Source organism: Apiospora kogelbergensis (genome assembly GCF_038363985.1).
Source record: "Apiospora kogelbergensis strain CBS 113332 chromosome Unknown utg000003l_segment0_segment0, whole genome shotgun sequence".
Classification (NCBI taxonomy): Eukaryota; Fungi; Ascomycota; class Sordariomycetes; order Amphisphaeriales; family Apiosporaceae; genus Apiospora; species Apiospora kogelbergensis.
The window spans coordinates 4,428,186-4,443,405 of NW_027117420.1; the positions used below are offsets into that span (position 1 = coordinate 4,428,186).

General features: G+C 54.3%; 5 protein-coding genes across 5 annotated transcripts; 1 reads left to right on the plus strand and 4 right to left on the minus strand.

Moving 5' to 3' along the window:
- Positions 1-2: 2 nt before the first annotated feature.
- PG998_006183 (uncharacterized protein) lies at positions 3-2,055 on the minus strand (the record flags this gene model as incomplete). Its single annotated transcript, XM_066873001.1, has 3 exons — positions 3-741; positions 792-1,499; positions 1,568-2,055. 3 exons carry the CDS (start codon positions 2,053-2,055, stop codon positions 3-5), a joined length of 1,935 nt encoding a protein of 644 aa, XP_066733098.1.
- Positions 2,056-3,856: 1,801 nt separating this feature from the next.
- PG998_006184 (ribonuclease H-like protein) lies at positions 3,857-4,507 on the minus strand (the record flags this gene model as incomplete). The annotated part of the gene is made up of 1 exon (XM_066873002.1): positions 3,857-4,507. One exon carries the CDS (start codon positions 4,505-4,507, stop codon positions 3,857-3,859), a length of 651 nt encoding a protein of 216 aa, XP_066733099.1.
- A 2,368-nt stretch (positions 4,508-6,875) lies between these two features.
- PG998_006185 (uncharacterized protein) lies at positions 6,876-8,396 on the plus strand (the record flags this gene model as incomplete). The annotated part of the gene is made up of 1 exon (XM_066873003.1): positions 6,876-8,396. The coding sequence occupies one exon, from the start codon at positions 6,876-6,878 to the stop codon at positions 8,394-8,396; it is 1,521 nt and encodes a 506-aa protein (XP_066733100.1).
- Positions 8,397-9,316: 920 nt separating this feature from the next.
- PG998_006186 (uncharacterized protein) lies at positions 9,317-10,335 on the minus strand (the record flags this gene model as incomplete). Its single annotated transcript, XM_066873004.1, has 2 exons — positions 9,317-9,529; positions 9,550-10,335. 2 exons carry the CDS (start codon positions 10,333-10,335, stop codon positions 9,317-9,319), a joined length of 999 nt encoding a protein of 332 aa, XP_066733101.1.
- Positions 10,336-11,212: 877 nt separating this feature from the next.
- Positions 11,213-13,059, minus strand: PG998_006187 (uncharacterized protein; the record flags this gene model as incomplete). The annotated part of the gene is made up of 5 exons (XM_066873005.1): positions 11,213-11,436; positions 11,510-12,005; positions 12,093-12,306; positions 12,376-12,695; positions 12,784-13,059. The coding sequence occupies 5 exons, from the start codon at positions 13,057-13,059 to the stop codon at positions 11,213-11,215; spliced, it is 1,530 nt and encodes a 509-aa protein (XP_066733102.1).
- Between the last annotated feature and the right edge of the window lie 2,161 nt (positions 13,060-15,220).

The window sequence follows — 15,220 nt, forward strand, 5'->3', positions numbered from 1 at the left end:
GACTAGCCCAGTCGTCCTCTTACGGGGCAATCATCATAACTATGAGACGGGAAGGCCGTCAACAGTACCGCTTGCCCATCGTGTCCTCTGTCAGTGTCCTTGGTAGTGGTTTTGTTGCATTCTTCGAGATCCTCTAGGCATCGTGGCAGGCTGCGGATTCTGGCCCGTAGCTCCCGCATGCCGTCCCCCTTCCTGTGCTCGCGCATGGCTATGGCGATGGCCAGCTGCGTCCACGAAAACACGCCACTCGCGGCATCCGCTATCTCGCGGATGCATTGGCTCAAAACCCTCGAGTCGGGGCCCCGCATCTCCCGGAACTCTTCGTGCGACGCCAGCTGGTCCAATGCGAACTTGCGCATCGCGGAGCCCGTCAGGTCCGTCATCTGCAGTGATGGCTGGCCCTCGAACGCCACGGAGAAGGCCGGAGACGGTCGCGTCGAGATGCAGCATTTGACGTTCGTCCACTGTGCATCGATTATCTGTCGCATCAGGCCGTTGACGGCCTCGCCGGCGTACTCGTCCAGGCCGTCGATCAAAAGACAGGTGCGGAAGGAGGTGATGTCTTGGGTGAACAAACAATCGACGGCTGTCTTCAGCTGCTTCAAGCTCCACGTGGCCTTTGGCCCTGTTTCCGGTCTTGTCGTGGTCGTAGTGGCGACGGCGGGGGATGTGTGAGCCCCAATGACCTGCAGTACGCAGCTGACCATTCTCGCGGGAATATCAAGGGCACTAGGCGACGGTCTTGTGTGAGTACCTCGTGTAATATGGACCGGTAGAGCTCGGCCTGTGACCTCTGTTGGCAGCCATTGCCCGTTGGTGGGTGAATGAGCTTGGCAATGATGAACTTCGTCTCCTCAATGCCTGGCGATTCCAAATCAGGGTTGCGGTCTAGCAGGTTCTGGATGGACCCCATAAATGTTGACTTCCCCGAGCAGCGTGGACCGTTAATCCAGTACACGGGAGCATGGTCGTTGGGGTTCCGTAGCCAGAGTCGAAAGCTGTTCATCGGATCCTCGAGGATTTCTCTGCACGTCTCTTCGTATGGCCTAAATACCGCATCTTCAAGGCCGGGACCATGGGGAGAAGGTGTGACTGCCAAATCACGAAGCACTTCCCCAGATGCTTCGTGTCGATGACTTGAATCTCTATCGTGTGTAAAGCTAAACTCTTCGCCGCATAACGAGCTTAAGGACAATTCGGAGTTGTTGTAGGAGCTCACGGACATGCAGGTGTTTGTCGAGACATGAGAGACAGAAGAAAGATAGGAGTTTGAGGAAACATCTGAGGACATTGAGAATACGGATGGTCGGCGTTCAGGAGGTGGAGGGCATTCTGCGCGACTGACAAAAAGACAAAGGGCGCGGACGCGAGTTGAGGCTTTTGTTAGGTCGAGTTCAGTCGCAATGCCAGCAGAGAGAGCCGTGATAATTTCGCGATCGTCGGGTTCGAGCCAGAAGAACCCTGGAGAGCCCTTTATCATGCTAGGCCTTACTTTGGAACTGGAAATGTAATTGTTAGTCTAGGCGGTACCAAGGCAGCCCTGGAAATTGGGGACTCCGTGGCATACCGGATGCGAGCAAACGCTTCGTCCTCAATATGTTCCTTGATACAAGCCAAATGCTGTGACTGTTGGCTCATCCCTTTTTTAGACCACACACGGGCTAATACAGCCTTCAGGCCATGTCTTCCCCGCTTGAGCCGGTTCTCTCGCATATTCGTCCTCTCCAGGTACTTCCGAAGTAACCTGGCAGCAAGGTAGCAATCTCGGAAAACGACATGGTGCTCAGGACAAACGACGGAAGAGTCAGGGCCGGCGAATCCTCGCTGGAACCTGCGCTCGTACAACCTAAGTTGCGAGATCGTCCTTGATACCACAGTCTGAATGTGTCGGGTTGACGAGAGGATGCTAAGTTGAGCATCATCCTGGTCGACGTCGACCTCAAGCTCATCAGACGATGTCAAGAGCCATGTTCCAAGCCGAACGAATCCAAGGACATCCCCTATGAGACAAAGCTCCTGTAATATGTCCGGGTTTACTGGATTGGCAAACCCCATGGTGAAGTGTGATACGATGCTGGTTGAGACAGTGTTGTCTGAGAATAGGGCTGCCTCTTACATATATACCAGGCAGCGCTGGTTTGGCAACATCAGCGACGCAGGGTACACTTGACAAGACGTAAATCCCGGGGTTCGTGCAGGGACTTATTCCCGGAGTCATAAGCAGTTAGCAAATCTCGTCTGACTGACTCGACAAGTCCAACACTAAGAGGGTGGACTACTATTACATCACGATCTGGTTGGTCTGGATGCACCTGCCTCCCACGACTCGGGACCGAAAAAGCTCCAACTTCCACAGACGGATAGATAGAACGGCCACTGGAGGTGCAATCAGGATGGGAGCTAAGCCTGGCTTGAGGTGCCTAGCATTGTCTATGGAGTCTCAGCTGAGGTGCTAGAAAAAACCAAGGACTAATTTCCAACCTATGATAGCCTGCTTCTCCGGAGTCGCCATCCACTCTCGTGCTAGGGGCTACAAAAACACGACCTGTCTCGGAGCTGGTGTGTAGGGCTGCTGCTAGAAAACCTTAAATGGGGTGACTTCTCCAGTCCTTTTACTGATGCCCAGATTCGATGGCCCGGATAGCGGCCGGTTCCCAGATTCCTCACTTCAGTTCTTGTTATTGTGAACTGCCCGGTGCATGGCCCGAGACGGGGTAATTGCCAGTCCCAGCAGCCGACAACAGCGATATGCGACGGACACTAGTACCAAGCGTCGAGCCTTGTTCGACCCAAATTGATCCCTTTTATTCGTGTGCGATAGCTTGGCAGTTGTGCTGACTCGTGAGAACGACTTTGCTGGGTTGCATCACCTCAAAATGATGTCATTCATATTCAATTTGCGGAATTAGTTGGGCCCAGACGTAAAAGAAAGAACAACAAATAGCAGTGGAAAAGTGCTACAAGCACAAGTGATGGCCCGTTGGTTGTAACGAAGATATCGAAGATATTGAGGTGCCGTGGTATAGAATTGAGCAGTTCCGATGAATGAGGAGGGAAATAGGGGGAATGCTTTCCATTCCAACTCTATTCAGGCTCGTTGACAAGACATCGACAAATCAGACATGAGCTTCTTTGCCATGAGCAAGGATTGGTCCGCAACCCGGTATTTTCGACTGATGATAAACAGTAATCGAAGGCTAGTTGATCCGAAGATTCTCCGCCCACTATGCCTTACGATGAAGTGCCCGCTGCTTGGATGCACCTCCTTGACCCTCCTCCAGATAATACCAGTCTCTTCAAGCCGAAACAGTCTCAGCATAGGGCACCACCTGGACAATGGAGCGTCACTGTGCATGGGGGCGTGGCGTCCAGGCTGAGGATATAGGATTTCATCCCGAAGGATACCCAAGATTATTACTGTTTAATACGCTCTTCCCGACCCAGTAAATCTCGTCCGTTCCAGCCTCTGGTATAACGTAATTAAATCTTGCTTATGCACAATATCGCCAGCGAGAGGAAATTCGGTAAAGACACTACAACAATAATCCGCATCCTTTCCCATGGGTATGACTTGCTAATATCAAACGTCTGACATGGATGTGGTCTCCCTTGTCTGTTGTGGACCACCGTACATAGCCTTACCAAGATCAGCTCAACTGCAGGCGGGATAAAAAGCCGAATATGGCCTTTAGATGGCCATGCCCACCCAGCTCACGCTGACAGAAAGTATGTCAGTGCCTCGCGCAAAGTTCGTCCCTGCCAGCCTACCAGGTAATGCACGTTCTTTTCGTTTGTTGGAATTCGACACAGGCGGGAGTTGTTTTCGATATGTTGCATAAGGCGACTTGGTTATCATTCAACGAAACTTGTTAGCTGGGGGAAGAAGACTGTCCTTTCCAAGAACCAGAGTTGCCTTGAGGCCCAGTTGTGCAAGCCGATTGGCTTCTTGGTTCAACTCGCGCGGAACGTGCCAGAAGTGTATTCCGACGCCCTTCTTATCGAATTCGTCCAGACAGCCGGCCAGCAGTTGCCAAATGGGCTTGTTTGCGACGAGCGTGCCCTTGCTGTTCAGCCAACCGTTGGATCGCCATTTGGGTAGGTGCTGCGTGATGGAGTCGACCAGGTACGCCGAGTCCGACTTGATGACGACATGCTTCGCCCACTGTGAATCGGCCGATTTTGGATCCCACTGACCGCCCTCGGTGGCAAACCGCATGCCGCACGAGACGCCGACCCAGGCGGCGGCGAGCTCGGCGCGCTGGTTCGTGTGCGGGTAATCCGGGTGGTCCGGCAGACGGAAGGCGATGTTTCTCCACTTGGTGGCGTGGCCCTCGAGGTCCCCGAGGTAGACCCCACCCGACGACTTGGTGGCTTGGTCGGTGCCGTCCCCGGGGCAAACTCCGTCAACGGCGATGATGATGGAGTCGGCAAAGACCTCTCCGTCGGCGCCGGCGGGCACGTGGTGGAAACCCCACGGCCCCTGCACCTGGTGCGGCGCGTCCGACATGTTGCAGGCGCGAGGGAACAGGCGGCACATGGACCAGGCGAAGCGGGTGACATGGATGCAGACGGGGCGGACACGGTTGTGGTCATCGTCATCGTCAGCTCTTTTCCGCTTGTGGGTCCCCGTTGCCGCTCCTCATCGTCGTCTGGATTTTCGGACGGCGCTGGCCCGGGTGTAGCGTAGGCAAGGCCCGTCGTGTGGAACATGGCTTTATGCTGTAGAGCAAGACAAGTGAGATTGGCGGTATAAAATAACTGCTTGATTGAGAAGAGCGAAACGAAAAGCGCCCACGCGCACCACGCGCGCCGAGTTTAGGTGGCCAGGGGCGGTATCCATTTTGCGAAGCGTCCGAGTCCACTTCGCTGAGTGCCGGACAGCTGGCAGGGCCCGCGCTGTCGTCAGAGCTCCATTCTCAGAATGGCCAACGTATGTAGACACCCGTAGTCCCCCGGGGGCGGAGTGAACCTTCTGCATTCTAGGCTCTAGGCCAGCGCAGGTTTTATACGATAGGCCATGTTGGGCAGGAATTGCTCACATGATTTTATTTCCCTTGTTGGCCATCACGATTACTAACCGTGTGCAATGTGCTGTGCCGCATCGTGCCGCAGAGGAAATGCGGGTCCTCCACAGTTGGCTATTGGGTGCCTTAGATGCCTCAGGCAGGCTGCCTCGAGGTAGAGCCTGCCGACCGACAAATCCGTTCCCGACCGTTGCAGGAAATGGCAGATGGACGGTCTGTGTGTGTCACAGCGTTTCCGGAGTGAAGCGGCTGCCGAACGTCATTTTAAGGTTGGACCGTTTCATTGTGATGAAGTCGTTCAGGTTGCCATTTGCTTCCAATCTGTTTGGTTGATCGTCTTGGCAATTCTGTCTGTCATATGGCAAATGGGTCGTGACAATATCGAGCACAATGCATAACTTCTTTTTATGTATGCTCGGCTGCTGGCTGGTACAATTGGAGCCCGGCTGTCTGGAGGCGGCTAAGAATGGATGGAATGCGTCCAGCGTTCTGGCCAGTGGTGAGTGGGGCGGGCTGGCGGGGATTGTTGGACGCACAGGGACTGAGGCTTTCAGGTAGGGGGCATGGATCATACATGAGGAGGTATGGTTTCGTGTTTCAACAGGGCGACTCTTGCAAAGGACAAACAGCACGCGACACACTTCAACACTGCCAGTTTCCTTTCCCCTGGCAATCCCATCAAGTGCTGGTTTGGGCTGCGAATCCTGCTACTGATCGTAATCTCAGCCATATAAACACCGAAGCCAACGACGAGTCACTAGCAATCTTTGGTGCGAGCTCCGGCTTACTCGTAGCATGGGTCGGATAAATCGGGAATGCCAAGCTCCTGGAATTGGGGCAGTGTTCGGAAGGATTGGGCAGAAGGATGCTTCAATCTCGTTTGTTTGGACTGGCCAAACTAAACTTAGTTCAGTCTGACAACGGATGACATGAGGCGGCCTCGTAAACTTGCCAGGCTGCGGCGTTTCGTGCAATTCCTGCGACTCCCCTGTACCCGGTAGGTAATATTTGTTTACGCCGCCCAAATGCCAGCCAGCGTCGCCAAGAAGCCGTCAGAGCCGTCCCCCAACTCTGCTCTGCTGCCGCCATCATCGTCCATCGACCAATTGGCAACGCTAGCGGTCTTCTATCGACTTGCAAGTGCACAGCTGATCGGTGGCCCCCCAAGCCCAGGTGAACTGAACTAGTCAGGGCCCCCGAAAGACAAAGCTTGTTTTTCTCGTAGTGCACGGAATGGTCTGGGAGTGGTCTGGGTGAAGAGCATCACGGCCCGCTCACAGCCAATTTCTGGGATTCTTACGCGTAATTAGCAGGGAAGACACCTCCAACTACAGTGCTAACGCACTAGCACATCAGCGGGTGGATCATCTCTTGCCCCCCACCAACTGTGCCACCTACTCGGGCCAAAAACAGCATCACGCCTAGACGCCCTCTGTATCCCTCCGTGTCCCCCTGCCTTTTCAGCCCTTCTGGCCGCCTGTCAAGACTTCTTCTAATCTCCCGTTTTCATTCTTCTACTCCCAAGTCTCCTTGGAATCGTCTTGGCCATCATCACCAAGCTTCCTCCCGACCCCATTCGTTCCATGTCATTCAATTAGGTGCAGAATTGCTTTTCCAAGTCTATCCTTGAATACAGTTGTACGCCGCAAACGTCTTTCGTTTTACCCTCCCAGCGTCGCACCGCGCTACATTAATACACAATGCCTTCCATTGCGCAGACGCTCTCGCTGGGCGCTGCTGCCCTCTCGCTCTTGGCGACGGGCGCCTCCGCCCAGAGCTGGAAGACAATCCCCCCCCATTGAGATCTACGGCCAGCACTTCTTCTACAGCAACAATGGTAGCCAGTACTACATGAAGGGTGTTGCCTACCAGCAAGACTACAGCGGCGGTGGTTCTACTGGCGGTGCCAAGACGAAGCGAGCCGACACTAAGGTCACCTACGTCGACCCGCTCGCCGACATCAATAGCTGCAAGCGCGATGTGCCCTACATGAAGCAAATCTTCACCAATGTCATTCGAGTCTATGCCATTGACCCGACCCAGAACCACGACGAGTGCATGGAGTTGCTGGCTTCCAACGACATCTACGTCGTGGCTGACATGGCCGCGCCAGACCAGTCCATCAACAGCAACGACCCCACTTGGAACGCTGGCCTCTACCAGCGATACACCGGTGTCATTGACGCCCTCGCCAAATACAACAACGTCATTGGCTTCTTTGCCGGAAACGAGGTCGTCGAGTCCAACAACCAGACCGAGTCTGCCGCCTTCGTCAAGGCTGCTGTCCGCGACACCAAGGGATACATCAAGGCCCGTGGCTACCGCTCAAGTCTTGGTGTTGGCTATGCTACAGCTGATGTCCCGGTCAGAAGCCAACTTGCTGCCTACTTCGCCTGCGAGCCTGATAGCACTGGCAACGCCACCTCGATCGATTTCTGGGGCTACAATGTCTACTCGTGGTGCGGTCACAGCTCCATGCAAAAGTCATCGTATGACGAGCGTGTCAAGTTCTTCAAGGACTACCCGGTTCCCGTCTTCTTTGCCGAGTACGGCTGCATCGAAGGCATCGATGGAGGCCCTACCCACCGACCTTTTGAGGAGGTTGCTGCCCTATACGGTGACAACATGACCGAAGTCTTCTCCGGCGGTATCGCCTACGAGTGGTTCATGGCCGAAAGAAACTACGGTCTTGTCAAGGTCGACGGCAACAATGTTTCGCCTTACCCCGACTTCACTTCTTTGCAACAGCAGCTCAAGACTGTGAGCCCCACCATTACTGCCCGCAGCGCCTACACTCCCAGCAACAAGGCGCCTGCCTGCCCTACCAACGACGCAAGCTGGGCCCCCAAGGCTTCGCCCCTTCCGCCGGCTGTCAACCCCAAGTTCTGCGATTGTGAGATGAACAACTTTGGATGCACCATCAAGTCGGACGATGCCACCAAGTACGGTGATATCTTTGGTTTCATCTGTGGTGCGGACAAGAACCTCTGCGATGGTATTGCCCACAACGCTAGCACTGGAACGTATGGTGCCCTGGGTGGATGCTCGCCTAAGGTGCAGCTTGCCTGGGTTGCCAACGCTTACTACGAGAAGAACGGCAAGAGCGCCAGCGCTTGTGATTTCAAGGGCCTTGCCGCAACGCAAGCCCCCAGCGCCGACGACAGCTGCTCCAGCCTGATTGCGGCTGCGGGTACGGCCGGCACCGGCGCTGTGCCAAGCCCCACGGACGCCCAGGGCGGCTCGGCCGCGACCTCATCCAAGAACGCGTCTCCTGGTGGTGTCGGCCCAGACTACTTCAACGTCGGCAAGATACTATTTGGTACTTACGTCATTGGTGCTGTGGTGTCGGCGCTGGGCATCTTCATTTTGTAAATGGATGGATGAATCAGACTGGATAGGGTTGAATGTACGAACGTGTTTTGATACGAGTAAAGGACTATGTTGAGATTTCTAGTTTTACGCACGTTAATTGCAGATGAGGATTTGGGGAGTTGGTGTTACGTTGCAGATACGAGATGAGGCACTACAGCAAGTGGCGAAATGAAGCAGGAATTTGTTTGGCAACTCATGATCAGTCATACTGAGCTCCAAATTGGTTTCTTCCGTGGATCGGCCTTTCTACCGATCCTTCTGGTACTCTACATATGTGAATGTCCACTAGCTAATCCGAGTGGCCTGCCCCGTTGCATCTCCGCTGTGGACTGCGTAGATCGGACCGGTGAATTTTAGTTAGATCGACATGTGGACCTGGCGACGTGCAATATCTTAATTCGGAAGATATATGTAGCTCATTATTTCGACTTGAGTGTTGCAGTCACCCCGTCGCATCCTGCGAGCGCAGATTCCGGCCCTCCGGCCCGGAGCGAGTGTTACCATACAGGACTCGATAATGCCAAATATTGGCCAGATCCCTATGTGGAGAGAGCGGGACTAGAGCTAGCTATGTTGGCTGACCACTCGGATTCGCTCACCTTTCGTCCGAAAATAACTATCTGATAATGATCACAATTCGGAGAGCGATAGATTTGGCCATCTCAACATTGTCCAACACTCGTCAGAGAAATATTAAAGAGTGGAAAACTTTTCTTGCTGCGGCTGATGATGAATTTGATCTTCAGCCAGTAATCGAGCAGAGGAGATCTTTGCTGATGATCTTGGTGGTAGTCTGGGATTAAGTCTCAGTGTTTGTCTCTTACAAGGTATTGGTAGAGCTCCATGGACTGATAGTGTTGCCAAGGGGATATGAAGAGAACCAGAAACATGTGTCAGTTTCCACGCCCGGCCTTCCCAGTTTAGAAGTTGCTCGTCACCCCAGGCTGAATAGCCTCCAACGTCGCCTTGAGTTCCACCCACAGCCGATCCTGCACCTCGCCGTTTTGGAGCACAACGGCAGAGGGCAGGGCGATCCTGCAGTTGTCTAGGTACTGCCCATGCGACTTGGCGCCCTGCACGCCGGCGTCGACCAGCGTCCGGCTGCCCTGCTCGGCCGTCCGCGCCACGGCGGCCTTCATCAGGAGAAGGCGACCCTCTGGAACCCCTCGGCCCCGCGCGCGAGGTCCGAGTGGCACAAGCCGGGATTCGCCAGATTGACCGTGACCGGATAGGCGTCGGCCGGGTGTTCCTTGGCGATGCTGCGGACGGCGAACACGCCCAGGAGCTTGGAGACGGGGTACTGCTCCTTCCAGTGGGCGCCCCCGGCGTAGTTTGGGTCGTTGACGGCGGCCAGGATGTTGTTGTCGGCAGTGGACATCTGGGGGAATCTGGTGTGCTCGTGCGCGCCGGAGCTCGTGATGACGAGGGTGGGACGGATGCCCTGGAACCGTGCCGCGGTGGCTTTCATCCGGGGCATCACGAGCGCCGCGAGCAGGAACGTCGAGATGTAGTTGACCGTCACCATCGTCTCGTTGTCTTCGGCCGTCGAGTACTTGGGACATACCAGGCCGGCGTTGGCGTGGAAGATGTCGAGTCGTTCCAGCTCATCGTCGACGCGGGCGCCGAACGCCTGCACGCTGGCATACTGCGCCATGTCTAGCTCCCAGACGTCAATTGCCATCGAACCCTTGACCGCGGCCGCGGCTGCGGCTGTCGTGGTTGCGGTCGTCGCCAGAATTTCTTCCTTTGCCGCATGGCCCTTCTCGAGGTTGCGAACAGCGAGGATCAACCGAGCCGCGCCTAGACGTGCATAATGGCGTGCCGCCTCTTTGCCCAGACCCGTGTTGCTACCAGTAACAACAATCGTTTGGCCCGCATAAGACGAGCTGGGATAGGGCAGCTTGCTCGTCTCTACCAGTTGGCTATTCAGGAAACCCATAATGACGAAATGGGGAAAGGGGGTTGAGGAATTTGTAACGATGTGCAGTGTCACCGATTTACGAGAAAGCTTCAGGTGATGGATGGGTGAACTTTGGATAACTTCGACAATGTAAATGAACCCGAATTTTGGAAGGGGATTGGCATGATACGGCTCGCGACTGGGCTCTACTGACAGCACTTCTAACATTTTATACCTCTACCCAAATATTAAGTGCAAGACATACGCGGGAAGTCAGGAATTCCCGTTCCCGTTGGGAAATTCGGGCAGATGTCAGTCGCCGCTTCCTTCTTCGCGCCATATTTCTCGAGTACATGCATGTGAGTTGTTCGAAAGAGCGCGTCTCGCCCTGGAAGACGCAACAGCAACTGCCTACTGCACTGTCTGCCTTCATAGGTTGGAGTTCTTTTTACCGCGTCCCCAGCTGCATAAGGTCTCGCGTGAGCAGCAAGGGTTGTTTATCGGTGTATATTACTCGATCGGGTTTAGATAACTCTTCGGTGCCGCTTGGTGCGGAGTTAGCAATTCTATAGGTTGTCGATAAGTCCGAGCCCGGAGAATTCGCATTTCGAGATTACCCAGAGGCCGGCACAGTGTGGGGTTAGTCACATTTGCTACGGTGCAGTGCCCTTTTCCACGCTGACCACAAGTAGGACCATCCCGCCAACGCCAACTCTGGGATCACTTGCGATTGGCGGTTGGAAGTCTATTTTGATGGATGAATGCATTCGTATATACACATCAATAATGACAGAGCTACACGCGGGTAAAAGCTATTCAAATATGTACGTAGAAATGAATACTGGACCAAGTAGGCCAGCAATGCGAACAACGGTAAGGACAGTAGATGCGCTTCGGTACTCCAGTGTCCGCCGACTCACTGGTCCTTCTTCGCCTGTGGCGCCACGAGCTGATGCAGATTAGGATCCTCCTTGGCTAGCGTGGTCGCCTCCAGCCAAGCCCGCGATCTCCAGCGCACGTTCGGAACGCCGCGCTTAGCCACGGGGGTCGACTCTGGAGTAGGAGAGCTCTGAGCAGAGGTAGTGGGCTGAGCGACTGTCTCGTTGGATGGCGCCGGGAGAGACCCGCCTAGCAACTCACCTGGACAAAATTGGTCAGTAGTGTGTCGTCAATGGGCCGGGCTAGGGGGATAGGTTGGTGATGGGGTTCTTACTGGACGGCACCCAATCAGCTTTAACCTCATCGCCCTCAAACTTCAATGCAGATACAGCTCCGCAAGCCAGGGGATCAATCTGGACACCAGTCTGTGGGAACGGCTCCAAGGGGCCCCAGAGGTTGCCATTCTCATCCACCCCGACCCCGCGCGTCAGCCAGGGCATTTGCGAGAAGTCGTTGGCCGGCGGCGCGACACCCGGCACGACCTGCTCGCCGTGGACCCAGGGGTTGACGGGCTGGACGTAGGTGCCCGCCAGCAGTCCGTTCTTGGTGGTGCGCGTCTTGGGCACGCCGTCGATCTCAGCCACGACGCGGTACTCGCGAGCGTATCCGGTGGTGATGTCGCTGCGGTACTCGAACTTGTTTTGCTCGTTGCGCCCGCCGCGCAGACCGACAGCGGCGACGATGCGGTCGGTGGGCGCACCGGTGCAGGGGTCGACGTCGATGGCGTACAGGGCGACTTGGGCGCGGCTGTTGGAGGTGTAGCCGACGAACTGGGAGTCGGTCAAGTATGTCAGCATGCTGTGTTGCTAGGGGCGACTTCCTATTGCATTATCCTCATTATTGCTGGGTTGACTTACGCGAGACTCCTTTAGCTCCGTGTTAGGGTTAAAGTTGTCAATGCCGAGCAGTCCCAACTCTACTCTCACATAGACCAAGTCGCTCAAAGTGGTGATCTGGACGTTCTGGGCCACAATGCTGAACACAATCATTTCCCCTCCTCGCCTGACGCCCATGAAGGTCACAAAGTCGCCAGGTAGAAATGGTGCCATACTCAAGGGATCAGGAGCAGCACTGATACGGTATTAGTTAGTGTTATCACATCATCGTTTATCCCCTAGCATGCCACCTGGTATGACTTACAAAGTACCCGAGCCTCGGAAGGGCCGGTTTGAAGCAGGGCAGAGTGGATCAGTCGCGTTGCGAGGAATGCACATGGGGAATCCAGAAAACGAGCTGATGCTGGGACTCTCGTCATCGGCGGTGAAGAACGGGGCCCCAGAGTATCCAACGGAGAAGACAGCATTGGGATCGCTAATGCGGAGGACGGGCCCATTTTGAATCTTCATGCTGCCGTCTTCGAAGTCGATAGACTCGATGAAGCCACTGCTCAGTCCTTCAAAGAATTGATAGGCAAGAATCTGCCCTGCGATGGGGGAACCGTTGACAAAATTACCAATAATCTGTCTCAAATCTTGGTCAGAATATGCCAGCATAACAATACCTATAGAAGCATCAGGTGCACCGAAAATGTCATGATTGCAGACTCACGTTGATTTCATATCCCAACATGGCTTCTTTGTCAGCGACAAAGTCCTTCCATGGCACCCAGGCGGCAGGGAACTGGACCAACATATTCTTGGGTACGTTGATGTCGAAACCGTTGAGCGAGATGGAGCCGCCGGTGTTGTAGGTCTCATCGGTAGCTGAAGCCCCTTCGAGGCCGCCCTGGATGAAGAGCGGTGCATCTTGTGCTAGGGCGTAAGATAGAAGCCCGACAAACTGGGAGGTCAAGGCGACCAGGCGAAGTAAAGAGAAGCGGACCATGATGAGGGGACTGAGAAAGACGAGGGTGAAGTTGGGGGTGCTTGTGAGGGCGTGATGGTTAGAGTAGTCGATGCTTGTGGTGCCGAGGCGGTCCTCTTTATAGAAAACATGAGAGTAGTCTGTTCTGAATACCGTACTTGTCATCATCAGGCACATCACTCAGTCCGCTCAAGCCCGCATCGCAGCGCATCTCCAAGCCTCTTCATTCCCTCCTTCCTGATCTATCCACGCCAAGATCGATGTGTTGACCTTCATATTTCCGATCAGTCACAAGAGTGTAGTTAGCGATTTGATCGTAGACGAAACCAATTTGGCATTCTCCTCGTGTTGTTGGTCGGCATCGTGATGTTCGGAAACTTTCGGGTTGAGAGCGTAGGTGCTGTGGAGCAGCACGGGCAACCAAATGAGGCAAGAAAGGAGTTCTTGGACTACCTTAAGTGCAACCCAAGGAAAAGCGTTAAGCGATGGTGTTTCTGCATTTGTCTTGGCAGCGTCTTAGGGTTGCGGGATATATCGTCCCAGCCGGGAAGAAGCCCAGTGGCCTGGATCGGACCCCATTGAACATTAGGTGCTTACTTCCACGTCCACCGAACGCATCTGCAGGTGAAAAGAAGGTTACCTTGCATCGTTTAGTGCGGACGAGTCAGCCCGGGTAGCATTCGCAGAGTTCCCGGCAGGGGGTTTGCCCAGGTTTTCATTGACCTATCATCCGTTAAGCTTGAACAGGGGCCGTGTTACATGGCATCGGAGGCCCCCCAGGTTTTCGCTACCCCGCGCGTTTCCCCAAGTCCCGCCTTTTGTATGTGCAATCGCAAGGGGCATGCAGAACCGAGTCCATGGGATCTCTAGTATAGATAATACGACCTCGCTGCTCTTGCGCAGTAGAGGGTTAATTCCTGGGCCATGTTTCCGCCAAGGTGACAGAAACTCGATTGAGCTTCAACCGTCCACTAGCTTTGAAGTTGGACATCGCAAGATGGGACGCTGATCAAGGGCGGCAAGAATAGACGACGGGCGCTGCCGCAGAGCCCCCGTCCACTTCCGCTAGGGCGAGAGTCTGCGGGGGTCGGTCGACGCTCCAACCCTCGTGGGCATGCGATGCTGTGATGCACCCGAGCCAATCATGCTCCCTGTCAATCTGCTTTCTAATTGTTCTACGCGTTCTGCACCCCTGCTGAGAGGCCATTAGTCAGGCGTGGCAAACCAGTGTAGCATCAGAAGGCGCCAAGGAAGTTCAGGCCGACGCTACAGGCATACTACTAGGTATACAAGCTTGCTTGCGCTCTTGGCTCCAATATCTTGGCGATAGATACGATGCTAGTATCCGGGCATCACTCACTGTTTTCGCGCATGTTGGGGAAGATCTGCCGAACTCTAAACATCATGAGGCTCGTGTGACCGCAGGCGCATTTGTAATGCACAAGCATTTCGCGCCACATGGACGGCTTCAGGACCGGACCGCTCTTCTTAATCAGTCAGGTAACATCCACACACCATCGCACAGCAAGCACGGGTGCAAATGTTACATCCCTAGCCCTGTAAATATTACATGACCTAGGTGCATCCGAGCACAGGTTTGCTCTACGACTCTGCTACCAGATATGAGGTTGAGGCTTTTACCGCGTATACTCGAGGGCAAGTATTGGCGGTCATGTTCCATTGTTTACTGACTCATGTCTTCTCCGAAAGAATGGTCGTATGCGAGATTCGCAACTGGTTCCGATACCTATTTCTATATTTAACGGTGCTTTGGAAGCGCTAGAGGGAACGAACACACAAAGGCCCCTGGTAAAATAGGGAGCTACTTCATCTCATCGGTCGAGCTATGACTGGAAAATGCCAAGAGCTCGTGGAGGAGGGTGTGGGCGTCGAGGATAAGAATAGTCTTCATCACAGAATCATTTTCCTGTTCAGGCAATTGTCACATATATGTTGGCTAGACACCCTGTGCGCTCCATGCGTAGTCAGCATGTTGTCTTCATTACTTATCATGAGTGAGCTATCACTTCCATTGCATCGTGACTATTTCTACGACCGCTGCATAATTCTATACGAGGTTGCGTAAGCCACCTTGCAAGGTAGAAAAGGAAATTGTAAGGGCTAATGACGATTTCAGATGTATTCTCGATGCCACACTTTGGGAGACAATCGAAATGCAAGG